The 27,971-nt window shown below is 38.4% G+C and overlaps 1 protein-coding gene across 2 annotated transcripts; it reads right to left on the bottom strand.

Moving 5' to 3' along the window:
- Nucleotides 1-663: 663 nt before the first annotated feature.
- Nucleotides 664-27,971, bottom strand: LOC130427648 (inactive dipeptidyl peptidase 10-like). 2 transcript variants are annotated; one of them, XM_056755209.1, is made up of 26 exons: nt 27,742-27,971; nt 18,007-18,121; nt 17,285-17,380; nt 12,855-12,949; nt 12,497-12,571; nt 12,180-12,232; nt 11,998-12,079; nt 11,329-11,449; nt 10,092-10,246; nt 9,050-9,147; nt 8,775-8,898; nt 8,660-8,698; nt 8,417-8,524; nt 6,824-6,915; nt 6,523-6,570; nt 6,180-6,301; nt 4,341-4,385; nt 4,134-4,232; nt 3,911-3,980; nt 3,447-3,641; nt 3,268-3,322; nt 3,077-3,176; nt 2,904-2,962; nt 2,753-2,825; nt 2,460-2,533; nt 664-1,924 (listed from the first exon to the last, which is right to left on the bottom strand). In XM_056755209.1, exons 1-26 carry the CDS (start codon nt 27,805-27,807, stop codon nt 1,787-1,789), a joined length of 2,397 nt encoding a protein of 798 aa, XP_056611187.1. In that variant the 5' UTR covers nt 27,808-27,971; the 3' UTR covers nt 664-1,786. The 2 variants fall into 2 exon arrangements, with proteins under 2 accessions (XP_056611187.1, XP_056611188.1); XM_056755210.1 differs by lacking the exon at nt 27,742-27,971 and adding an exon at nt 20,538-21,043.

Here is a 27,971-nt window from a genome sequence, read left to right as displayed (position 1 = left end):
GAAAAATTACATTTCTAACTATAATATGCATAAACATTTGACAAACGGTTTTCCTTTAAAGCAAAATATACTGTAAATTAAAGCTCCTGTACAGATTTTGTGTAGCAGGGAGGCTATGTGGTTATTTGTTACTTATATATGGGTGTATTCGAGTACAGTAGTATAGTAGTATTTGATACTTTCGAATATCTGTAAGTGCAAGTTAACAAAACACAATAGAATCCATTACAAGCGATTATTATTTTACATTTTGTCCACACTGGACTTGACGAACCCATTAGAAAATTCATTTGACATGTCATGTCGCGCCGCTTGCTTCTGGTGTAGACATGGTGTTAAGGGCAGTTTCCTGGATAGGTCTTAAGACTAATCCTTGACTACAATAAATGTTAGAGCTGTCTAAATTATAAATAATTAGCAGTGACATACTAAAAAAAACATTACTTATGGTACTTATGTTTTTTAAGATATGCAAATTGTTTACTGTCCCAGATACATTTTACACAGAGTTTACTGGAACCTTATTACAACGACCGAGTACGAAAGGAAATGTTCACGACTATTGCATTCTGTGCATCAATGTTTTTGTGGCCTACATGAGCACTCAAACCATCAGCACAGTACACTACTGCTATTGCAAATGAAACCCACTATAAACTGAGCCACTGTTGGGTCTGACTACTGTTTATTTATAATCATAAATGTCATAACTAGAGCACAAAAACTATCAACCAGACCACCTTCACCCTCACTCCCCACCTCGACAGCAAAACTAAACAGTCAGCAATGGGCTCTATGCATTCATGACTTCCTCGTTTCAGGGTCAGAACCCTGGGCAGTTTCCGGTTGGGGAGAGTTAACGTGGAAAAAAAGAGAAAACAGTTCAATTTAGCAGATGCTGCACATTGCGTCACACAGCAGTGGTATCTAGAAGCGCTGTTCTATCATATTTCAAACTATACTTTCATAAGTTAACATTTCGTTATAACATTCAAATACGGTAGAACAGTGCTTCTATATACCACTGCTGTGTGTCGCAATGTGCAGCATCTCCTAAATTTAATCCTAAATTCTGACCCTGAAACGAGGAAGTCACGCATGCATAGAGCCCATATAAAAGCCTTCCATAGACAGAAAATCTGCAATGAATGAAAACTGTCTATGATTGGCTCTCTCCTGTAACCCAACATAAAACCTTCTGTACAACATACACCAGCATCCCAGAATACACTAGACATACAGATACTTGAGGCTTTGCTGTTTGCAGAGTTCTTCTCAGGGAGCCGTTGTCATGGAGACAGTGAGCCTTTTCTGTGAAATGACAGTCAGAATGCAGTGCTCCTTCTGAAGGATGACATACAGGTAGATGGAGAGTGATCAAAAGAACAGGACATGCAATGGCTGATGGACGTGTCTGTGCTGTGGATGAGCCAATCAGAGAAGCCCATTCCACTTGAAGATCTTGGTGATATGTCAACTATTCCATAATTGTCTTTGAATTTCAATCCATTTTTAACCCAAATCTACTAGCCAGGTACACAAAAACACACTCTCACATACCTCAGACATCCATCCATCCTATACAACAGATACACACATGCATATACAGTGTACACTCTCTCACTCTCACTGTCTCTCTCTATCTTTCTCAAAGCAGTAGGTGTCAGTGCACACAGTGTGTGTCTGTGCGTTCTACTATATATGTTTGTCTCAATGTCCAGTGTGTTTTACTGTCCCAATGGGTGTGTGTTGTATCATTGTGTATGTGTGTGCGCTGCTGTAATCTTCACTCTGCTTCCTCCTCCTCTTCCTCCCTGACAGGAAGCATTTCCTCCTGCAGACATGATCTGAAGTAGCTGCTGAGTGTCGCCGCCATGTGCCGTCTGCTGTTTTTGGACAAGAAGTGACCCTCGTCTGGATAAATCTAAACAAAAAGTTCAAGTGAGCTTTGTACCTATGTGTGTGGAGACAAACAAAAGCAAAAAATATAATGTTCTACAGAACCGTGGTGCTACACATCTACACATCAACACCCTAACCTGGTGAAAGTACATTGACAACAATGAAAAAAGGACCATCAACACTGTAAAGCAGGGCTTCCCAGGGTCGGTCGCGGAGGACCGGTGTCCTGCAGAGTTCTGCTCCAACCCTTACCAAACACACCTGATCCAGCTCAACAAGGTCTCATTAGACACAGCAGAAACTTGCTAGCCCTTCAGGAACAAGTTTGTGCACCCCTACTGTAAACTCTGACTGATAAAACAACTTGTATATTAGTTTATTCCTTTTTCATGAAAACTGCTAGATTCAGCCACAGCATTTTCTGACTGGTTCAAAACTAACACTGAATAAATGCAGGAGTACTGAATTTCTATTAGTCCTAATCTATGAAAGAATATTTTTGGTTTGGTGGTGGTGGTGGTGGACTTGATCTGCTGCTACTGAGCAGGTTTTAGTACCTGTAGAGTGTAGTTCGCTCCAACCTTCACAAGGTTCTTAATAAGCTCAGCTGTGTGCTGGAAATGAATGTTTGCTGAATGGAAAAACATGGCATTCATTAGAAAATTTCAAATCAGTATTTCTTCATGGGTTGCAATAGTAGTAATGTAAACATCAAGACAGAGGCATTCCCCGATTTAATGTCCAAAACTACATGAGAACCTGTAAGTTAGCAAAGCTAACCAACCCCCCCCACACACACAAAAACACATACACACACAGACACACACACTCACACACTGATGGCACTTACCATCTGCAGTAGCGTGTAATAACATTAGTGTTTGATCCCTAAAGCTCTGTGGATTCTGAAGCACACTGGAAAACTACAAATAAAACGTTGTGTTACATTTCAATTACTTCTCATCAGAGTTTGAGTTTAGAAACATTAGACCAGAACAGACCTGATATCTGCTGTCGTCCTGGAGAGGAGATCCTAGATACCGCTCAGAGAATGCAGAGGCTGAGAGAGAGAGAGAGAGAGAGAGCCGCTGATCAGTTTTACTCCATCCTCATGTCTAACTCGGTTTCTATTACAAGCATTATGGTGAAGAATTACAGCAATGACTCCACTTACCATACAAAGACCAGTCAGTGACAGGTGACATGGCCGCTGCACAGCGAAACACATTCTCGGTAGATTTAATGAGCTGAAGTGCGATATTTCCTCCATAGTTCTGCAGAAAGACACAACAGCAACAATAGCGGCGATGCCTTCATGAGAGGAATGTGACCTAAAGGTTAGACGATACTCAAACTGCATCTTACCCGACCAAACACACCAATCCTGGATCGGTCAATGTAACCCTTTTCCAACAGGTAACTAAAACAGAAGCAAAAGCATCTCAAAGCAGTGTATACATGCTGCTAATGTCAACATTACGGTCAGTAAGTAAAGACAGAATTAACTTTCTTTATTACAAATCCAATCCATCCTTCATTCTTACTTGACAGCAGTTAGATGATCCTGAATTTCCACAACTCCCAGACGCTTGTGCACCTCCTGTAAAACCTTCTGACCCAGGAAGCCACTCCCTCTGCCATCAAGACGGGCCACAATAACACTGTCGGAGCTGACCAGCACAGAGTCCCAGTCAAGTGAATACTGCTCATTCACCTGCTGGCTACCAGGGGCACTGTCACTGATGCACACAGAAAAAACACGGCTTCATGTGCTTTATCAAATTTTGTTGTTAAATATATAATAGTAACAGACTAAAATTGTATCCTGCATTGATTTACATTCCAGAAAAAAAATGAATTTTGCACCCAGGCAAGGGTGGCAACAAATATTATCCTGTCTCCCCAAACTAAAACTAAACTAAAACTGACCTAAAAACTGCCATCATATGAATTTGGAGCTGTAAACTCACACATGCATACACAAACACACAAACACAGATCTGCTTACATCAGCAGAAGAAGAGCGTAAGTACGTGAATCAGAGAAGTCGGGTGGATATGCAATCTTTAGCGGCAACTCTGAAAGAACAGCAGATAATGCACATGAAGAATATTATGTTAATATTTAATGATCAATATAATGCTTTTAAAGCACAAGACATGAAAAAGATAGATTAACAGAATATCCAGTACGTATGCAACCAAACAAACAAAATAAAATAAAAACTTTACCGAAGTGGTCAGTCTGGATGCTTTTGTATTCCGTCATTTGGATTCTTTTGTATCTAAGAGCAGCTTTGAGGACTGCATTATTTTCCAAGATGTAATAATCTGACAAGAGATTAAAAAGCATGAGACTTTTTTGTACAAACGTGCTGTGGAGGAATGATCTAGAAACATGTGAATCAGAACACAGATGATGAAGAGATCAGAACTCACTGGCAGTGTTTAAGGTGTGTATGATCACCGCTGGGGCTCCAGGACCTGCAAATGAACCACATCAACCAGTGAGATCCAGCATCAACACTACTATGTCCTGACGCTCGATGTAGCATCATAAGTGGCCATTCTTATGCTGATTCTACAAACTCACAGTCCTTTCACTACAGAAGGTTTCCCTGAAATAAACTTCACAGTATTCATATTTGACGTAAATGGAAGTTCCGACCCAGTGTTTACAGGTGTGGAGAAAGAAGACCGTTCAAAAGTTCTTGGATGTTTAATGACACGTTATATGTCTTCATGATTTGGGTGATTAAATTATCATTATCATGAAATTTAAATGGGGAACTTAGGGAAGAGGATGAGAGCAATAGTCCAAAACACGTGAACACAGTGATTAGGGCTGCAACAAAGAATCATTTTGATAATCGATTCATCTAACCACTATTAGACCAATTATAAAACTAATAATCGATTCATTCGCAGATTAATCATCATCAGTAGGTTTTGATCGATTATTCAATTTTTGCAATTCATTAAAATATTGCGTTTGACCTATTTTAACTAACAAATTAAACAAGGACATTATTTCAGCCTTTGAAAATTGTAGATTGAACTTCGAGCCAGCTGAATGGAGAAATTTCCATCAGGTTTCTGTCTTCAATCAATAGTCATCAATAGTTAAACTGCTGCTACTCTGTTTTAAATAAGGCAGAGCATTGACACAATTGCACTTTGATTTCTAAGCTTGCAACTCTAAAGACTGATCAATTACATGATTTATTTAAGATAAATATAGGCTAACCCAGCTGGAAAGAAACAATAGAAACCCATTAGAACCCATCAAAGAGAGAATGGTTTCCATTGAAATAGTATTATGTATTTCTGTAGTATTTTTCATTAAATCCGTTACAAAACTCATTTTCGTAGTGTGTTTTAGGCATTATTCCCACCAATAGAATTCCTCACGTACCAATAAACATTAGACCATTAAAGTTTCCATGAAAAGCATTTAAATTGCCCTAATCCATGACATTTTCTATGGTATTTTGGGCAGGGCTCTATCTATTGTTTATTCAGCCGGGACGTTTAATCCTCTTATACAGGTACAGATGGAGCATTTTAAACAATATACTTCAGTTTCTAAGAGAACATGTTTTTGGGGGTCAAGAAAGAGTTTGCAGTATATTTCCTTGTCCCTAACTGCAAAACGCTCGCTCTGTCACTTAATGTGTTTATATGCTAGGCCAAATAGGAGTAAGATGCAAAAATCTCTCTTGGGAATTTGCTTGTTCAGCTTGCATTGGCATTCGGCATGTTCTTCTATTTTGTTGCCTCTTGAAGGGTTGTCGCGCTACAGCGCCACACAGGTCAAACCACGTTTTTGCGGGCCCTTAAAATACATCATGTGAAATCAAACGACTACTCGACAACAAAATGATTTATCGACAAATTTTTACTGTCAACCTTATCGATAATGTCGACTAATCGTTGCAGCCCTAGCAGTGATGATGGACCTATGTCTGCATGAGTAACATTTTAAGGTACTGGCACTTCCACAGAAGAACTATCAGCATAGCATGCAATACAATACTCATATATTCCAAATGGGTTAATTCAGCAGACAATTTAATCCACATCAACTCACAAATGAGGGAGCATTTTACATTTTGCCGCAAGAGCCGACAATAAGTAGAGTACACAACTCAACGTTTACATGGAGAACAGTTTACCCCTCGAGTTAGGCTTAAAGAAATCTGCATTTCTTTAAAACTTGATTGACTGGCTGAGATATACGGTAAAATATGAATAATCTGCGTTGTCTCTTCTTCATACCTTTGCAGTGTAGTATGACGTGATGTTTGTTTGGGCTAAAAACTGCACTGAAGAACGTGCATTGAGCTTTACTCAATTCGCATGTCAGACATCGCCGTGGAAACAATCCCACTGTTGACACGCTGTTGACACGCAAAAAAATAACAAATCAGATGCCTGATTTTTTTTAACAATAACATATTTCAGCCGCAGTTTAATTGCATGTTCTTTAATTTAGGATCTATAACCCTTTTAAAATCACTGCTTGATATTTCACTCCTAGAAACAGGTAGAAATCACAGATGCCGTTTTATAAATATGTCATTTATGTGATTATGAGATGATATGAACTTTACACTCTCACCTGTAGAGCTGTCTGCGCCGGGGCGAACCTTCGGTGCTCAGGAAATATCTGAATGCATGCATTAATAAACAGAATCAAGACTTTGCAAAGCTTATTGCTGTGTTTACACATGGGCTCTCTTGGGTAGAAAATACACAATCAAAATTCTAGCTGGATCATATAAAATAACCTAAAACCTTGATGAGAAATGTGTATGTCTTGTTCCCAGAAGAAAAAAGTTGTTTCGTAAAAAGTGTTATACAAATACAATTGAATGGAAATTAATTAATTTGGTGACAACAAAAAAGTTGGTTTTACTCACATGCTGTGCGGGTTCTCATCGTAAGCCAGAATCTGTGACACTTCCCAATTACCTGATGTCAGATGTCGCACTTCATTCTGATCCGCCCGCACCTGAACAACCACATAACACAATAACAAGCTGGAATCTCCACACAAGGAGCATGGCAACATGTAATGCTTGCCGCTCTCCAGACTAAATTATAACCCTTAAATAAGCCATAAGTCTAGATAATTTATGTATATTAGTGCTGTCAATACACTAAAATCAAACATAACATTGATGTTTTTAAATATACATTTAATCTCCTAATGAATGTAGAAATAACAGATTTCTTATAAAACATCAACAGGCAATATTCTGGTATTGGTACTCCATTAAATTTATTATTTTTTCTTTATTTTAACATTAATTATTGGCATTTAACATTGAAGTACAGTACAATTGAGAGCGCTAATGTCTAACAGGTAGGAAATATACAGAAATGGAATCAAGTTATCAAACACATTACACTCTTTATGCTAAATTCTAAATTAAATATAGAATTAAAACTTTAAAAAAGAAAAAGACAGGAGTTACAGCAGCAGGTTTAAGAATGCGGCCCCTTTAAGAGCGCAGATCTGATGCCCTTTTCACAATTCTTTGCATTCATTAAGGATTTTATTTAACATGTTGAAATCTGTGGTCACATTAATAAACCGGCTACACAGAAAATCGCATCTACATAGAGGTTTGAGCCATTCCGGGTTTCTCTCGTGCAGTTACGTCACCGTTGATAGTCTGTTTAGTCATTAAACATGCAGCGGTCAGAAGCTGTATTTTTATATCTCTTCTCAAGTACAAGTACCTGCATATGCAACAAAACGTTTCTACATCATCTGCTTGATTACAGAGCGGACTTTTACACATTATTTTACTATTACTTCCATTTGGGACTTTTACTATTCTGGTGTCAGACATGCGCACATAAACAAAACTGAAAGAAAACCAGTAAAGGCGTTTACATGCAGCGCGAAATCTGAGTAATGAGCAAAAAACTTTCTCTGACCAGTGGGTTTTACTTACGGCGCTTATGACCTTTACCCGATAAAGAAAACCGTTTTATGCATTTACATGACCTTACACGTTATCAGCTTCTTAAGCATAATCGGAGTAAGACTGCATGTAAACGCACTCATTGACGCACCCTTCAGCCTGTGACTGTCACTGTATATACCAGATGGGTTCAAATCGCGCCTAAATGGTTAAAAGGCCTTTACATGAATAAGAGCGGGATTTATATAATTTCACACTAGACAAAGGATGACTAAATAAACGGATGATGCGTTAATTGCGTTAAACGGGAACTCCGCCCAAAAAAGAAAATTCTGCCATTAATTAACCTCAAGTAGTCTAACATCCCTAGGACCTCCGTTTTCCCCCGGAACGCATGAAGGTAGTTTACGAAGCGTTCTGACGCGATGTTAAACTACTTAAATAAAGTAAAGTAAATAAAGAGACCCCCTTTAAATATTTAAACGCTTTAAACTGAAAAAAATATATTGCATGCGTTAATGTGTTATTGTTGACAGCCCAATTATAAATCGAAGCTAACCCTTTTGAAACGGTGTGTACCTGTGAGTTGAACATTGCTATGTGCTGGAAGTCTCCGCGACCGCCCTGCTTCACTGGGACTGTCAGGAAGAATCGACTGCAATCCCTTGAGAAGAACGGTTCCTGGTTCTGGAGCATGTAAAATGAGAAGTGTATAGTTTACAGAGACTTGAGATCTCAACATCTCTCCTGGCTAAAGACAACGTGTCACTAAACAAAACCTATCTGAAGTCAAATTTTAAACCATACATGGTGAAGACTCACCTGTCTGGAGAGCCAAACATCTGATGTTTCCTCGTGCCTCTGAAACACCATCAACATCATCTTTAAGATATTGTTAGTGTAACGATACTGACTGTGTTTGTCTGTGTGTGTGTACCTTGATGCACGCTCCAGTAGTAGAGTCACATACAGTCAGAAAGGAGACATTCTGTGCTCGGTTTAACCAGCGGACTGCTGTCTTAGTCTTACTGATCCACTTTACCATCACTACATAGTGCTCCCTGCAGAGAGACATAGACAAAAGGAGACAGAAAGAGACAAACACAGACAGAGAGAGACAGAGATAGAACAAGAAAGAGAGAGAAAGAAAGAAAGATATTTTTACTGGCCTGAAGCGGACACTCTCTCTCTCTCTCTCCAGTATCACAATACCTCAGTTTGAGCTCATCGGGTGGAGTGAGCTCAAGAGTGTGTGTCGGCCCGTATAGATTGACTACAAACAGTTTCACCATGGGATTATGTTGTCCAGCCTGCAGAAATGTATATACAACATTTAAATCACACAAATATCTGGTGTTTCAGCCGGTGACACAAAATATTCCAGAACATACAGTGACCCTGTAGAGTACAATATTTGAGTGACATTTTTGATAACAAAAGATAACATAAGATATGAAAGATATAAATGTTTCTAAGCATTTCTGTGCCATAACTTTAGTAACTCCTGTCAGTGACTGTAATGAAACAACACAAGACTAGTGTCTGCACATTTACCAGTTCTCCCTTGCAAATAACTAAAAAATAATAAGTGAATAGTTTTCTTATTTGGCACACTGCCCGGTGAGAGTGCTCCAAGCTCGGTATTTTGGCCCAAACCCAGAGTAAATGTTTCGGCCTGAGATAGAAAACGGGCCGACTGTGAGGAGTCGGGGTGGCAGAGGGATGCTGAAAATAGTTGAGAGAATGAAGGTAATACAGCTTTGTCTATACTTATAGGGGCTTCCTCTTACGCAAAAAGGGTAGATCATGTAACTGCTGATGATTTCTAATTTCTAAGGGGCCATTCACATTTTGGTTCTAAAACGCCACGCAAAACGTGAGCTGCGCCGCTTCTCTTATCACATGACCCACGATGTGCACGCGGCACTCCGAAAAGTGGAAATATTTCCATCTCGATGCGGCGCACCTATAAAAATGTTCGCACCTCACCGCATGCGTGTCGTCACCGCGATGCTCCCAATATCGCGCAAAAGACGCGAAATGTGAATGGTATATGTGTATATATACATAAAAAACAGACCATGAAACAAAAAACAACACTTGGGAAAGAGCGACACTGTAACAATTTATAGTCAAAAAGATCTACTATTTTGTGATATTTCTACGCATAAGGATGTCAGTGCATGTTAGTCATATTGGACGTTCTGAATAAAAAGGGCTAAATGAATAAATGTAAATGTGTGTCGCTACTGACCTTCGGGAATGGATACTGTTTGCCCTTCGGGTAAGCAGAGCCGGTGAAAGAGGGCAATACCATGTTTGGCACCATACTATCATTCAAGACCAGAAATGCCAATCGCTCACCATCAGGTGACCACCAGTGTGCCACGTGAGTGTGCAGGATCTCCTCTGTACACAATCATCAAAGTGAGTGTTGATGTAATGTGAGCATTTTAATCTCAGAGTACAGATTGTCTAACAATGACTGGAAATATTCATCCGCATTGTCTCAAACATGTCTCATATGTGACCCTGCAGCACAAAGCTGGTTTTAAATGGTACGGGTATATTTGTAGCCATAACCAACAATACATTGTATGGGTCAAATTATAGATTTTTCTTAAATCCCCAAAATTATAAGGGTATTAAGTAGAGATCGTGTTCCATTAAGATATTTTGTAAATGTCCTTCAGTTCATATAACAAAACTTTTTTTAGTGGATTAGTGTTGCACGATACATCGGTACTAGAAAAGTAGCGCGATACCCTTCTGTTAAAACAATATCAATTTCTCATTTATTTGGTATTTGTACTTTAATGACATGTGCTCTCAGCTCAAACATAAGTGCCTTTTCTGTCTATTCACGGCTCATCAGTGAAGCAGATGAGCAAAGGGGCATTATAGCCGTGTTAGAGCGTCCGCCAAAGTGCAGACGAAGTCTGTCTGTGCAAAATCTGCAGACCAAAAGTGCCAAAATGATCAGCTTGGCAAAGCATTTCACCAACAGACATCCCGACTCGTTTAAAGAACTCAATAAGTGACAGGTGGCGTATGTGAATGATAACAATTCCCTGAATAATGCTTGATGATTTATGTTGTGACAGGCCAAAATTACCAGCATTGATAACGCTTTACAACTAGGTTCCATTTAAAAAAATTTTTAGCTAACATGAACTAATAATTGTTAATCAATTTAAAATATTAACAGTTGTATTTGTTAACATTTATCAATGAACTAATATGAATAAACAACTAGATTTGTATATTTATTTAAGCACCTCTGATGGACAACTTTAAAGTCCATTTGGTCAATATTTAAATTTTTGCACCCTCAGATTCCAGATTTTCAAATAGTTGTGTCTCTGCCAAATATTGTCCTATTGTAACAAACCATATATCAATGGAAAGCTTATCATTTTGAAAATGTAGCCTTATGATTGGTTTTGTGGTCCAGGGTCACATAGAGAGGGTACACAAGCAAAGATTCTCACCTTCATACAACCAGTCAGCAATCCCGTTATATATGACGCCCTCCTTGCCTGATGAGGTCAGTCTGAGTGAGTTACTCCTGACATCCGACTGATAATAAATGTTATTCTCAAATATATACACCTATACACACAAACAAAGTTGAAAAAAATCAATCAACAGTGAATTTTTATGTATGTAATGATACCTTTGTTTATGTGGGCTGATTACTGATAGTATCTCACGTCTTTAAAAATAATGCAAGTCTCTAACTAGAAAGCTGAACTAAAAAAAATTATTGGTGAAACAATATGTGTACGCGTGTACTCGTGGGAGTAGAAATTGTGTTAAGATGTTTATGTTCTGCATTTCGCCATCTTTTAAATGTGTTTCTTTGGAATCAACAGCTTTAATGTTTAATGTAAAAAAGTTGATCTAGAGTACAAAAAGTCACTTTTAAGGAAGACATTGTACTCAAAGGTCATTGGCTGATAACAACATATTTCCAACCAACTGTTTTCATTTTGCTCCAGCTAATGCACATGCACAAAAGTTTACAACACTGGAGCCCCTCCCCCTGAGAGTCGGCAGTCTTCAGTGATTGGCTCTTATTTATAGAAATAACACTGTAGCATCATGATAATATTCATTTTATTTTGGGGTAATATTCTATAATAAATGCTCATTCTCACCAACTGTTGACCCTGGATACCCCATGCAGCATGCTGGAGTTTAGAGTTTAACACTTCTGGAGGATCCAGCTCACCAACCTCCCTACACACACACACACACACACACACTTAGCTGAGTTCCTGTACTTGTGTTCGCTTAACTCTGTACATTTATGAAGTCCAATAACTGCTGTGTACTTCACCTGGTGTGGATGTTGTAAATAATGTAGGACGCTGTGAATGAGTGTCTGTAGACCTGTGAAGAGAGAAAGGGAAAAATTGACAAACTACATGTGTAAATCTGCATCATGTTTTAAGGGAAAACATTACACAACATCAAAACATATAGGGCATCCAATCAAAACTGTTTACTATTGTCAGGGTTACAATGAAAGGGCTTTTGTGCTTTTACTGAATCAGATTGTAATTTATGGGTAAATAAATCACTTCCTACTCAAGCAACACACTTTATTTTTAAAACTTTGTGAAGACAAAGATGACAACAGAAAACAGCACAAACCTGTTTGACATTGTAGGTAAACAGCACATACTTCATGTCGGGGCTGATGGAGTAACTTGTGGCTTTAAAAGCATCCTGGAAAAACAGCATGAATGATGTTGCCATTGTTATTTTTGCACAAGAATAGAACGACCTGATGTCAATCACAACACTCCTGATAGTTAGACTGAGCGCTACATTCCTGTCTATTCAGAGTTTAGTTTGCTGGTCACATATATTTCACTGTGGGTTAAAATGATCTTGCTTCTAATGAACTATCAACAGAACTTATGTCTCGATTTCATGCATGTTGTTTTAATACATATTCAAACACTGTGTTTAAATGTGTGTTGTCATGAATTTAAAATGATTTACTCACAAATGTGCTGTTCTTCAGCAAAATCTCTGTTTCATTTGTGAGGATGTTAAACTTGATCACATGGCCATTGTGGTTTCTGTAGATAACTTCAGATTCTGATAAGAAAAGAGTATGGTGAGAAAAGTGTTTACATTAGAGCAACTTGTGTGAAGGGTGTTTGTGAAATGCTTTTTGGCTCTCTAGTTCTCAGTTTTGCACGACTTTAAAAAATGTGCAGCGACCAAATGTAACAAACATCAATATGAATGCAGCATGTCATTTTACAGATTTCCTCATAAAATAAACTGAAATTTAAAGATTTTCTATGTTTTTTAAATACAATAAAAAATACAAATTTACAAGAAAAACAGAGGGGAAAATATAATTTTACAGGGGAAAATACTTTCATTTATTGCTTACTTCCCAGCTGCCGGAAACTTTTCCTCTTATTTTTTTTTTTTTTTTTTTTTACAGTTTACTTTTGAAATACGGTCAAAAACTATTAAATTACAGAAAAATTATTTAATATTTATCCTTATATCCTATAATTTTACAGGGGGGGGTTATTTTATGGTATATTTTGGTATATTTCTGATATTCCAGTTTAAGTAAAATTTCAGTAGATAACAAAAAAGGGTTTGGTAAAATACAGTACAATAAAAACGTACATTTGCTTAATGTTACCCAAACGTCTACTCTGTACAGAGATGTCAAGAGTATAATATTACACATATAATGTTGACAAAAAAATATTTTCACAAAAAAAAAAACTGATTGATCTAACCCTAACCCACACAAAATACTCTAAATTTGTTGATATTTAACTTAATTACTGTCGACGAAGACAGCATTTAGAAAAGTTTAAAATGGTGGTCCTTCAAATTTTTAATTAAACTTGATTATGTTTAAACAATAATTGTTAGAAATCCTAACCCTAAAATACTGAAAAACACAGTGAACAACAGCAAGAGCTCAGAAATTATGTTGAAATAAGGTTGTCCAGACAGATGTCATTTCACACAGACCAATACTGCTCTGTTTTCAGTAGAGTTACTAAAGTTATGTAAGCTTAAGTGTCCTGTCTGGCTGTTAGTATCTAAGATTAAAAAAAACACAACAAGCAGCAAAATTTTTCAACTACACATTCGAGCAAAAAGAAAGGTTCTGCTGACGTGTAGAGCTGCAACACTCATGAGCTTCAGAGAGTTTCTAGTCATGTGAGATCAGATCAATGTCAACACTAGATGTCGAATCACAGAAGGTCCTGCAGCACACACTGGCAAATGGTAGAGAAACGTAATGTACATATTTCATTTTACAGCTCTTAAATTCAGCATTCAGCGGGGAAAATAAGTATTTGACACATCAGCATTTTTATCAGTAAGGGGATTTCTAAGTGGGCTATTGACACAAAATTTCCACCAGATGTAGCCATCAAGCCAAATATTGAATTCATACAAAGAAATCAGAACATTTAAGTATTCAAGTTCAGTCATAATAAATAAAGTGAAATTACACAGGGAATAAGTATTGAACACACTTTATTTAATACTTTGTATAAAGCCTTTGTTGGTGATTACAGCTTCTTGACGCCTCTTGTATGGAGAGACCAGTCGTCTGCATTGCTCAGGAGTGATTCTGCCCCATTCTTCCACACAAATGGTCTTTAAATCTTGAAGGTTCCTTGGGCCTCTTTTATGAACTTTGATCTTCAGTTCACTCCATAGATTTTCCATGGGATTTAGGTCAGGTGATTGACTGGGACATTCAAGCAGCTTGATTTTCTTTCTTTGAAACCTTTTCATTGTGTCCTTGGCCTTGTGTTTGGGTTCATTGTCTTGCAGAAAATGTCAACCATCTTTTCATTTTCAGCTTTCTGGTAGATGGCAGCAGATTTTTATCCAGAATGTCCCGGTACATTTCTCCATTCATCCTGCCTTCAATAATATGAAGTCTGCCAGTACCCCTTGCTGAAAAGCAGCCCCAAACCATGATGCTTCCACCCCCAAACTTAACTGTTGGTATGGTGTTCTTGGGGTGGTGGGCAGTGCCATTTCTTCTCCAAACATGGTGTGTAGAATGACTGCCAAAAAGTTCAATTTTGCTTTCATCTGACCATACTATAGTCTCCCAATAATCCACCGGCTTCTCCAAATGCTCTTTCTCAAACTTTAACCAAGCCTCAACATGCTTTTTGTTCAGCTATGGAGTCTTGCGTGGTGAGCATGCATGGATGCCATGGCGGTTCAGTGTATTGCTTATAGTTTTCTTTGAAACAACAGTACCTGCTGATGCAAGGTCTTCCTGAAGTTCTGCCCGAGTGGTTCTTGGCACTTGGAGAACTCTCCTGATTATTCTTTGGACTCCTCGGACAGGGATCTTACGTGGAGCACCTGATCATGCCCGGTTTATGGTGAACTGATGCTCTTTCCATTTCCGGATAATGGCCCCCACAGTGCTCACAGGAACATTCAGCATTCTGGAAATGCGCCTATAACCATTCCCATCAAAATGCTTTTCAACGATAAGATAACGAAGATCTACAGAGAGTTCTTTGCTTTTACCCATCATGAAGTCTTTCCTGTGTGTCTCCTAGGTAATGAGAAGCCTTTATAGGCCATCAATTAGTACTGATAGGGGGCAGGGTTTCTCTCTCAATACTGACAGATTTAAGGTGATCTGCTTGCTTTCTATGCCATTTTGCACCTTGTTACAGTAATGTGTTCAATACTTATTCCGTGTGTCATTTCACTTTATTTATTATGACTGAACTTGTTTCCTTAAATGTTCAGATTTCTTTGTATGAATTCAAAACTTGTCTTGATGGCTACATCTGGTGGAAATTTTGAGTCAATAGCTCACTTAGAAATCCCCTTACTGATAAAAATGCTGATGTATCAAATACTTATTTTCCCCGCTGTATTTAAAAAGTCATTTCAATTCATAAGAATTTGTCTAACATAAAAAATACAACCAGCAGTAAATCCTGTAAAGCTGCATTGCAACCACGCACATTGAGAAAAGCTAGAGAGACATCAAATTCAGCTGAATTTAACTTAATAAAATAATCAAATGAAGAAGAGAGATGTTGGTGTGGGTGTCTGTGTCTGTCAGTGCAAACATTTACAGCACAACCCAATCTCAGCAGCCTTTGTGAACAGGGAGCAGATTACAGACTCTCCCTCTCGCTGATATTGGACGAGTTCTGCCAGGGGAGCAGACGTGTGACCAACGAGCTTCCGGGAGAAGAACAGCGTTCAGGTGTTAAGGGGAAACTTGGCAAAATGTTTTGTCTACAAGTTAAAGGATGGAAAAAACAGTATGACATGTAGCTCTGGAAGCAGACAGCAGTATATCAAAAGATTTCGGATTGTCAGACTGGCAGTAATGTTGCTATAAAAACCAGTTCTCAATCAAAGACATGGGCCACAGGAACATCATGCTTCACTTTCAGGGTTCTGTATGACATTCATGTGTCAGGATAACTGTAAGACTACAATAAACACACTTCTGTCCAGCCTGCTGAAGGATTCTGACGCCTTCACACAAACAATGAAATATTCATGCTCCTGCCGCCAGTGTAAGACCCGAGTGCCCCTTCCCCCTTGCTGTTACCATAGCAACTAGCACATCTACCACTCAGCCTCATCCTCACACACGCAATACCAGCGCCTGTAATGCCCGATATCCATAATATTTAACAGTAACTAAACAGTATTTATGAACTGTCAGAGTGTTTTTCCAAAAGACGTGGGTCACATTACCGTTGAGATGGCCTGCTGGATCAGAGCTCACTGTTCTGAGGTCAGTCATATAAGGGAGGTGACAATGTACTTTTAAAGCAAGCAATTATTGTTAATTGTATCATAAGCTTTATATAATGCATGGCTCAGCACTCACAGCACTCAAATTACAGCCATCCCTCTTTGGAATGATTCACACACCTATAGGCTGGCCCAACTACTTTGACCTCCTCTCAATGACGTTTTTGAGATGGCAACAGATACTGGACGCTATTCTATCCAACATCAGCAAGAGCTTTCATCAAGAAAACCACCGTTCTGTTACAGATCAACGGCCCGTAAACACATCATGGCCCATTTGTGCCATTAAATACTTTATGGTTAAATAAGAGAATAAATTGATCTCAGGAGGGAAAATCAGCTGTAAACTTGCACCTTTCAAAGCCTGAACACTGTACAACTGCAGGGAGCTTCGTGTACACATATTATGACTGCAGGAATCAATCACCACAACAACAGGAACCTAAAGGTGATTCCTGACATATTTATCTCATCACTCACCGATGATGTCAATGGTCAAAAATCGGACTAATCGTGTAATCTGCAGCATTGAGCGTAATGCTGATCATCTGTACACCTATACCACACAAGCGTGAGAGCTGAATGACAGCCATTAGAATTCAATGATCTGTGGAGATATTTTCTTACCATTGATCCAGCGAGCTTCGGGGTCATGTACGAAGAAATCAGTGCTGAAAAGATCCTCCACAGTAAACTTAGTGTCTTTACCCGGTAAGGTCTCATCTGTCACAAACACATGTGAGCACAGACAAGAACATGACAGTCACTAGGAACCCTGCCGAATTCACCACTGTGAGAAAAACACTACAATAAATTATAAAGTGAAAAGCGGAATTATAAAGAGGTTCTCAACAGGGGGCCCCAGGTGACATCCAAGGGGGTCTCATGACTAATCATTTGAAATTAGAGCATTTCACAGACAAGGTTTAAGATTAGTCCCAGACTAAAATGAAAGTTTGACCTGTCTGAATTAAAAAAAATAGCCTTGACATATCTGAAAATATGCCATTGTTTTGTCTCAAGATGCACAACAGTAATGTGTTTTTATCTATTTAATTTAATCAAAGTGACTTAAACTCCAAATTCAACTGAGGCTTAGTCCTGGCTTAAAGTAAGCATTGTCTGTGAAACAAAACAAAGATATTTCTTATTATTTGGCCATTTTTATAATGAATAACATTTTTCCAGTTACTGTCAAACAAAAAATTATTTGAATTTTTTTGTGAGAGGGAGGGAGATATTTGAATATTGTTGAACACAATGGAGAGAAGGGTCTCAATGATTGAGAAGCCCTGCAATAAATGATGATGAAAGTGATCATGCGTCTCATTATGAATGTGCTACTGTACTTGGAGTCAGGAGGATCACAGACATTGTGATGAGGGAACAGACCACCAGTATGACCAGTAGAGCGATTGCAATTCCTTTCCAGTTCCTCTGAGGAGGACTCATGCCACCCAAATCCTTCCAGAAAGAGAAAAAAATAATAATTTTGTGATATAAGTAACTGTGAAAAAACTGAATAAATGCACACACACATACTCTGTGTTAGGAGACGGTGAGCGATCACGGCATTCTCATGTTAACATGTGGAAGATTGTGAGATGTTGGTTACATTAACTATACGTGTTCACATTCATTTGTACACACGAGTTGAAATAATTGGAATAAATCAACATCACACGAGGCTCAGAAAGAAAAACCAGAGAAAACCCCCTGTAAGCTCCACAGGACTTATTCCAACTAGGACAATTCCAGTTTCTATTCCTACCTTGGTGTTCTGAAAAGACTCATTATCACATGGTTCAATGCCTCCTGTGCTTTACTCATGTTACACCCGACCGTTACCCCATAAAGGAGTACGAAGACAAATTTCCCCTTGTGGATGAGAGAAACATTATAGACTAATGCATTCTGCTCTTGTTACTCAGTCCTCATAAGAGCAAATGTTTCATGTAAGCTTAGAGCTTTCAGCAGATCACTGCACAGCTTCTATTAAAACATGTTCATGCTGGTATGAAAGCTTTGATCTAACAGATCTGCAGAGCAAGACATCAGCAGCAAAGCCAAACAAATCACAGAACAAAACAAAAAACAAGACAACCAATGTGAAATAATATTGACAGTTTGTTCTAACAGACATGCATCAAATTCAAACCCTAAAACTCAGGGTGTAGGGCAGAAGAGCCCTAGATAAAAACCTCTCTGCACAGATTCAAGAAGTAAATGTATACATTTAAATCATACCTGAACACCATCAATATGAAGATGTTCATGCCCTGATGTGTAAAGTACATTGACTGTATAGCCTACATATAGTGAACACACCCTGTCCTGTTCCTTTCTGTAAAGGAAGATCTGAAGAAGAATTCTGGATTTGCTGTGACAGTAGCTAAAAATAGAGAAACTCATTATTGGACAAACCTTCAGATGAGTGTGTGTGTGTGTGTGTGGTGTGTTCTCATGAGCTCTCTTGAGAGAGAATGCATGTTATTTTTTAGCTGTGTGAGATGTTTAAAAGCTGCTTGCTTTGACCTTGCTGAGAGCAGGTTTAGGACAGTCAGAGGACCTACAGTTACACATTTACCAGATCTTTTGGAAGCCGTTCTCTCACCTACAGATGAGCCACACAAACCAATTTAATGTGATGCACTGAAAGGTCAACAAAAGCACTGTCAACTTAGAAAGAAAGTGCTCTCTTTAATGTCTGAACACTGTAAGAAAGGAGAGGAGCCACAACACTTTAGTCGTTTGTCTATGATCTATCTATGAGTCCCACAAAACAAGACTACACTCTCTATCTGCCTTTTATTCAAACAACAGCACTATAAAAGAGAAAAAGAACATGACTCCAACTATATGAACTTGAAAATGAAGATAATTGAAAACAGCTGGCGAGATGTTATTTAGACCAAATCGCAGATATACAGTGTTTAAGGTTGGAGCTCATTTACTAAAACAGATTTACAGTACCAGTCAAAAGTTTGGAAACTCTATTTTTTTTAGACCTTTCAATATACTTATCCAAACTAGGGAGTAGGCCGACTGTAACTGAGCATTATGTGACTCAAAGCATTTAAAATAAATCTTAATAACACGTTAAGCATCTTCAAAGTTGCCACCTTATGACTAGAATTTACAATATCGTGCCAGGTTTCGCCCGAGGAAGCTTTTTATATTTTTTTCTCCTTTTTCTTCATTATTTGGTTTAACCAATCCATCAAAAGAATTTTAAATAAAAAATATGTTGACACAATTAGATTTTTTCTACAAAAGTAATTTCAGACATTTAACCCTACACTTTGAGATTAAAAGGTTAGGGTTTTAAGATCATTAGAAACATTTCAGTCAAGCGTTTCCTAACTTTTGACCAGTACTGTTTACCCTACACTAACATCATATTACAGTTCTTATTTCTGTTTAAGAATAGTTAGTAATGCACCTCCACTCAAAAATGTGGATGAGTGAATGATAATGAGACATTCAATACAGCCATAAGAGAGAATCATCTTGGTGCCAGGATTATTTTTGTACGCGACACCTTGCTAGTTGTGGTTGGTTTAGTACCCTCTATAAAATTCGACCAAATATATAGACAGTCTGTTTTCTAAACTTGTGTTAAACAAACACTGTAGGCTATGTACAATTCAGTGTTTATGGTCAGGTGATGCTCAGGCCTAAACTCAATGATGTTCCTCCTTCATTGATCTCTACTCAATCTATTTACTTGCAATAAACAGATTTATCACAGCTGCCCAACACAAATGAATCACGAGCTGACAGCTCAACGTGATGAACGATTTCTATCCTCCTGTTTCCACAGACGATGTTGCTATTATGAAATGAGCTCGCACAGATCTTCTGCAAGTGTCGTGTTTACCTCGTCTTGCGGATTCGGTCTCTGGCTCTGCTGCTCTTTTGTGGCCGTCATGATGTAAATCCCGCTTTAGAAAGATCCAAAGCAAAAAATATCCGAAACGCTCAAATGGACAGTTTCTTCGTCCTCTACAGCGTTTTCGCTACTGCACAATCGTTCGATCTTGACGCGTGATCTCCGTCGGTGTCCGCTGACGAGCGCGCGGATCGTTAGCATTCCACTGCAGCAGCGCGCGGACAGTCGCGTTGTTCTATCTGTTCGGTTAAATCTGATCGACGGATGTGGCTTAGAACTCTGTCTAATGTCTACTGGCAGGAGAGATGGAAGGCTGGTGCGCTCGTGGGGCGGGAGGATTCGTTTGATGACGCGTAAGCCCGTAACAACAGTCACCAAGAGAGCTTTCGCAACCCAAATCTCCCGAAAAGCAAATGTAGTTAAGCACGTGTGTATTTAGCTCGTTTCGAACAGTTCGTTTATGTTTGGCGTTGATAGCGCGAGTTTGCAGACGCTGTCCATGGTGCTGCTTCAGAAGAACAGTTCTGTCAGCTCTGTCCACTGACTTATGTGTTTTGATTGGCCTTTACAGAATGTTTATTCAACACATCGCGTTTGTATTTTACACAGAGAATTAATGCATCACATTCTGGTTCAGATCTAGTTCGTCGTAACAATTACTACAACAACAGCAAGACTCGGAAAACTGGGCTGCAACACCACTTCTGAATACAAGCGCTCAGTGATTTTTTCCTCGCCTTAACATTTCATACAGTTTTTGTCTGAATTACATGCTGGTAAAACTTTATCCAGTAGATCAGCATGCGGTTGAACTGAGAGACAGTACTGGACTGCAATATGAATGGTAGAGACGGACATTGACATACTGCAGCGGTTCAGATGTCAAACTGAAACTAATTAAAACTCGACCGATCGCAGCCTGTGAAGATTAAGATTTGAATCATTCCAGACATTGGTCTTTTATAAAGTGTTTCTCTATTATGCTGAGGTCAAAACAATTAAACGTACCAAATACTTCACGGTCATAAAGTGCTTTATAGGCCACATAATGTCCAGGCCGTTGTATTTAATCTCATCAACTTTTATATTTGATGCTTTCCTGCAGATACCTAAGTATAAATGTATAGGATAATGCAATGTTAGTTGCTTTGGATAAAAGCATCTGCCAAATGCATAAATATAAATATATTTCACCCTTTGTGAAATAATAAAATATTAAATTAAAACATAATACAAAACTATTCAATGCTTCAAGTTTGTCAAAGACTGCTGCAGTCAGACAAGGACAGTTCAAATGCCAAGGACCAATCTTGAGACTTTCGACTCTCGACTTTCAACATTTATGCTTTAGTGTTTCATGTAAAATGACAGCTTGGCAGTTTTGGTGGTGTTTTACTAGATCTGCTTACAGCTGCAAAAATAACTACAAAGACGCACTAGAGCCAACCAACAAACCTGCTGCATGGAGGCTTTTTAATAGAGTGAACAGGCATAAGATTCTGCAAACAAAGCATATACCTGTAGATCTACCCACCAAGAATTGTGTAGTGCTGCTGCTATTCCAAAAGACTACACTATTACCACTGCACTGCCATAGTAGATCATTTCTCAACCTTTAATGTTATGGTTACATTCTTTAAAAATGACATCTATTCTGTTACACATGCATAAGTGTTATTCTATGTTTCTGAAAAGTGAAGTGACGTGTGGTGTACTGTACTCAGAATTTGTGCTCTGCATTTCATCCAAGTGTGCACACACACAGTAGCGAGTAGCGAACATACCCATACACAGGGAACACACACCGGGGGCGTTTAGTTTTGTACCAAATTAATTTGACCAAGAGTCTCCAGCTGAGCTCTAAAGTGTGTCCTCTTTATCTATGCTGTGTGTGAGTGTGTGTGAGAGAGAGAGAGAGAGAGAGAGAGAGAGAGATAGAGATAGGGGGGTTCCTCACAGGACTGTCTGCTAATGACTCTGGCTCCGAGTGAGAACTGCACTATTAATAAAGTTCTTCAAACCCTTTAATCCCAGCAGCCCTTTACTGTCACACATTTAATGGAGGACCGAATCTAAAAAAGTCCAGTACAAAGAAACTAAGATCAAATAAACATTAGATTGTTCTCACAATTGGTTTATCAACTCTGAGATTTCAGCCGCTGTGGTCAAACTTTCATTAAAAGAATTGCAACAAATAACAGAGTTCTCCAACAACGTCAAGTAAAAATAAATACATTTTGAAATAGCATTAATATGACATAGAGCTTCAGTCAATTAACCTTGAAAGAATTAAATACGCACAGATTATTTGCCTTTAGCTGTAGGAGCACATAAATGAAAGGTTTGTTGGAATAACCTGGGCAAACTATGCATACAAATTTGACTAATATTGAAACGGGTTAGGGGAGGTTACAAAGTAAGTCAAGAATTTGCAATAAGATAAAGGATTGCAGATTAGAATTCCTTAGAATAGTAGCTAGGTGTCTTTAAGAGTTTAGTCAGTCTATTATATTTAAAAAAACCTGATGTCAGCAGGTTCACGGTGGCGACATTGGTCTCCAATGCTTGCCTGTAGTTCAGTGGTTAGGTCATGGCTTCGATCCCAGGGATTGCACATACTTAGAAACAAATGTGTAGTATAATTGCCAGGTAAATTCCTATGGATAAAAGCGTCTGCCAAATGCATAAATGTAAATGTACCTTAGTGGAGAAAAAACCATTGATGAGAAACAAGACTCGAACAGAAGGACAAGTTCTCTTTTGGCATGTTAATTGTAACGAGGAAGGCGGGACGAAAGCTGTGTGGCAACGAGGCAGGCCCGGTGGCATGAGTGATGGTGGGAATAAGCTGTGCACACACTGGTCCCGCATATCTCACGGAGGAGATCGGTGGCATAAGAGGAGGAGCGAGAGGACCGGGCCTGGACATGTGTTGAGTTTGTGTTCTTGGAGCCGGCAGTCGACCGTAGGTGGCTGCCGGCCTTTTACTTCCATGTTATTGTTTGTTTACTTTGAATAAAAGTTTGTTTGAATGTTCGCCGGTTACAGCGTCCTTCCTTCCCTACTTTGAACTTTGCTACATTATAATAACCCTACTGCACCTAAACAAGATAAAACTGCTTATACTAACTGACCTATGAAATAAAACTATGAATCTGAAAAATGGAAAGGAAAAGATGTTTAAAGTGAGAATATCAAAGTATGTTTCTTAAAGTATGTTTCTGACTCATTTCAAGAATGGACTTTGATGAGAGACAGACGCTCTCTAGTGGTTATAACAATGCAGTACAGTAAATCTAGTCTGATCTGCAGTCTCCGGCTCACTTTTATTAATTTATATTGTATTCAGATTGTACAGCGGTATCCAGATTTACTAACACTCTATGGCCCGGTTTCACAGACAAGGCACAGCTTAAGCCGGGTCTATGCTTTTGTTAAATAAGGATATTTTAGTCGATTTTATTAAAATGCCTTAGATAAATACATTACTGGTGTGCATCTTGAGACAAATTAATGGCAATTACATATATTAAGATTTGTCAGGGCAATTTATTTTCAGTTAAAAGAGCTCAAACTTTAGTCTGGGACTAGTTTTGAAGCCTTGTCTTTGAAACTGGGCATATTAAATAATTTTAAAACAACTTGCTTGTTTTTTATGTTACCGTTACTTAATGCAGCCTTGGACTGCTCGCAACCTCATTCAGCATCGGTCTTCCCCTCTTCAACGACCTCTTCTGACAGGTAAAACAAATCCTGCTCTCTTGTCACTTTAAACAGACCAATAAGCTCTTGCACTACCTTACATCTGCACTGCTGGATATGGTTAGGGACCCATGTTACCCATGGTCACTGGTTTGCACTCTATCTGCCTTTCCCTATTTTCTTTTTTTAAATATCCCTGCTTGTAATAGTTATATTTTACATATATGTATAATCTGTATTTATCTGTAGTTTTTAATGTATACATTTTTATTCTGTGTAGTATTAATTGTTTGCATCATGGGTAAACTTTATTAATAAAACTGTGGTTTAAATTAGGGCTGATAGAACAAATATTTTATTATTATTATTATTAAGCAGGTCATTGAGAAAGTTTTTTTTACATTTTGTAAACCTCTGCGCAAATGTTGCATGGACTCAAATAAGAGTTTATTGTATTGTTTTGATTTTCTTTAATGAATGGCATGGCCTTGTTACTGTGTCTGTGCCAGGTTCTGCCGTTTCCGAGCTCGGTGCACTCGCTATTGGGGGGCGGGAGCGTTCCGGGTTCGGATGGAACCGGCGAGCTCAGAACCCGCTCCCCGGACAGCACGCCAAATATGCATACTTTTACTACCCCTGCTATCTTCATTATCTGCTTAGGTGAACTGCTCCGAGTGGAATTCAAACTTAAAACAGGTATTGACTTGATATTAGGAAGCTGACGCTTTAACCACAAGGCCACAGTCTAATAAAGCTTAAGGGGCAATTTCTTGAAGTCGTGGACTGAAGTTTACCTGCACAGACTACACTAGCTGGTCTCCGTTTCACATGCATAATTAATGCCTTAAGATTATCAATCATTGTTAATCATAATCGTGTCATGGCGCAAGAAGCTGTTCACATGGCGCGTTTTTGCGCTCTCGTCTGGTGCCCCTCTGGTCATTTTGCGCCCTAGGCAACAGCCTTTGTCACCTATGCCAGGGGACGACCCTGCTGAGAGTAACGCATTTTCAATCCTCTATATGTATTTACTTTACATATGGCAGAATTGAGAATAAAGCAGGCAAAAAAAGGATTATAATCACTCAGTGCCACTTAAACACTACATTACTACAGAACTAGAAGGATACAAACATACACACACACACACACACACACACACACACACACAAGCACAGCCTGTCATAAGTATTGTGTAACTCCACTACCATTCTCCTTATGCACAAAAGCTGGTTGTATGAAGTTTTGTCCTGTTCTTCTCTACTGACGGTTATATTTATTTTTTATTCTAGCACTCAGTGTTGACTTATTGTTTGCTTAGTGTCTGTATTCTAGGTCCCCAAATCAACAATATGTCATTTATCTTCAGACGATAAATAATAAAGCCCAGAGGCTATCGTTCATGAGCCGAGTCTCAGCGTCTGATACTTGTACTGATTATTAATACTCAACCCAGTAGTACGTCAAAGTTAAATAGCTTTTTTAAATGTTTCTTGGAAAACATGAATGACAAAACAATAGCACTGATGTATTTTCTGATATTCAGTTAAGTCATCTTGAATATGTGTTTTAATCTGTAAAACCCCCCATGAGTAATATTTTAAGAATAAAGGGGCGGTTTCCTGGACAGAGATATGTTTAAACCAGGACTAGGCCTAAGATAAATAGGACATTTAAGTTGTTTTTAAAAACATACGATAGAAAACCTTACTGTGTGCACTTTGAGACAAAACAATGACAAATTATAATGATCTTTTTTAAGATATATCAGTGCCAGTTATTTTCAATCAAGACATCTCGAACATTTAAGTTAGACTGGGACAAGGCATACAGCCCCAAAAATGTATGTTTATGATAAAAACTGAACAACACAACATTTCTTGTTACATTATTTGGTCATGTAAATTTTAAGTATTGAAAAAACTGTATACAAATTTTGCAATAATGTAGTTTTTTTATTTATACAACCATACAAAATCATAAGCGATGGTTGCTTGATAATAGTGTTTAAATTGCATGCATATAAAATAGAAATGGAATATGAATTTACATGAGACTACAGAATAAGAAGCGCTTCCATCACACGCCTGCTCGCTGGTGTTTGCATGTGTTGTGTAGGTGTTGTGCAGCGCGTTACAGAACAACCGCCCACCAAGATTCATCACATACAAGCAACAAAACAAAGACTACATCTTTTCAGTACACAAGGACATTTGATGATTTACAATATCTGACTATATTAACAATATAACAGCCTGTAATACTTTAATGGAGAATTACACACTGTGATCGGTGGATATAGCAAAATAATATAGAAATATATTAAACAGAATTTCTAAGCAAATGTTTCATTTCATTTATAAAGAATCCAAGCAAATCTATCTTCTATCAGTTCTGTTTAACTCCTCTAATCTTATATTTCATCTTATCTGTCCGAGACTTCAGACACTGTCAGATATTCTGAAGGAAAGGGTCAGGACACAAACGGTTTTAAACAGTCATTAAATAAAATCTTGTTTAATTAAATGACAAACAATCTAATTCTACACTGATTTCATGTGTGTTTAACAGATGTGCCGCCACCTAAGACCAACACTGTGTGTGTGTGTCAACTCATGAAGTCCCCGTGAGAAAAAAAGCATATAAATCGTACATAACAATATTTTTTGAAAATCTAAAAATACAAAAAGTTTTCAATGATGTTTAGGTTTAGGAAAAAATAAACCAGACATGTGTGTGTGTGTGTGTGTGTGTGTGTGATGGCACTCGATGATAGACACAGAGCATCAGTGACCTTTTATCCACATCCATCACTCATTCACTGTTCTAAGATCAGCAAAGAAACAAACAGCGCTGTATCCATCTCATATCACACACACCACTGCTAGAAACAATAAGACAAACATACATCACAATCATACAAGTAAACGAAACCAGAGAACTGAAGATGACAAAACACCCCTTAACTGTTATGAATTAAGAATTCTGCTCTTGCACAGAGAACAATATTCTGACATAAAATATTCAACATATATTTACCCCCATAGCAGCTTCACTTACATCCAGGAACATTTAGAGGGGCATTCATCTTACAGATCAAACTACACACAAACATTTAATATGACACAAGCACTGCTTGAATGAGCTACACAGACAGAAAATGGTGAACACCCTGTGGGCGGGAGAGAGTCTGTCTACACATTCATCAGTTTATTGTGTGTGATGTACATACCGCTCATCAGATCACAGGTTTCATGGTCACATAAAACACAATCTTAGAATAGCTTTGTTATGTAAAGCCATGCCTGTAGAACACTCAACTGTATAAAGTCTGATTTAAAAAAGCATCTGCTGTTTCACACACTCCATGTGATTTCATCTGCCTTTACAAATACTGGACATGCCAAAGAATAAAGCAAACACCTCCAGTGTTACATCAGCTAATCTTCATATCTGATCATTTGTGTTTAAATAGTTAAGTGTCACTTACTGCAATGCTCTTGGATGATGTTGACTGACATTTCACCTGATGAGAGACGCTGGCCGTTTGATTCATCGAGCAGAAGTGATGAAGACCAAATCAAATGTGCAGATATGGGTTAGGGAGAAGATCCAGAGTTATGATGATGATGATAATGATTGCGTAGTGAAAGAAATGAAACAACTTAATTCAGCAGCAGTGCCTGCCCGCCTCTCTCTCTCTCTCTCTCTGTCCGTCTC

Source organism: Triplophysa dalaica, chromosome 8, assembly GCF_015846415.1.
Source record: "Triplophysa dalaica isolate WHDGS20190420 chromosome 8, ASM1584641v1, whole genome shotgun sequence".
In the NCBI taxonomy this organism is placed as follows: domain Eukaryota; kingdom Metazoa; phylum Chordata; class Actinopteri; order Cypriniformes; family Nemacheilidae; genus Triplophysa; species Triplophysa dalaica.
Note: the sequence above shows the minus strand (reverse complement) of the source record. Positions and strands in the feature narration are given on the sequence as shown.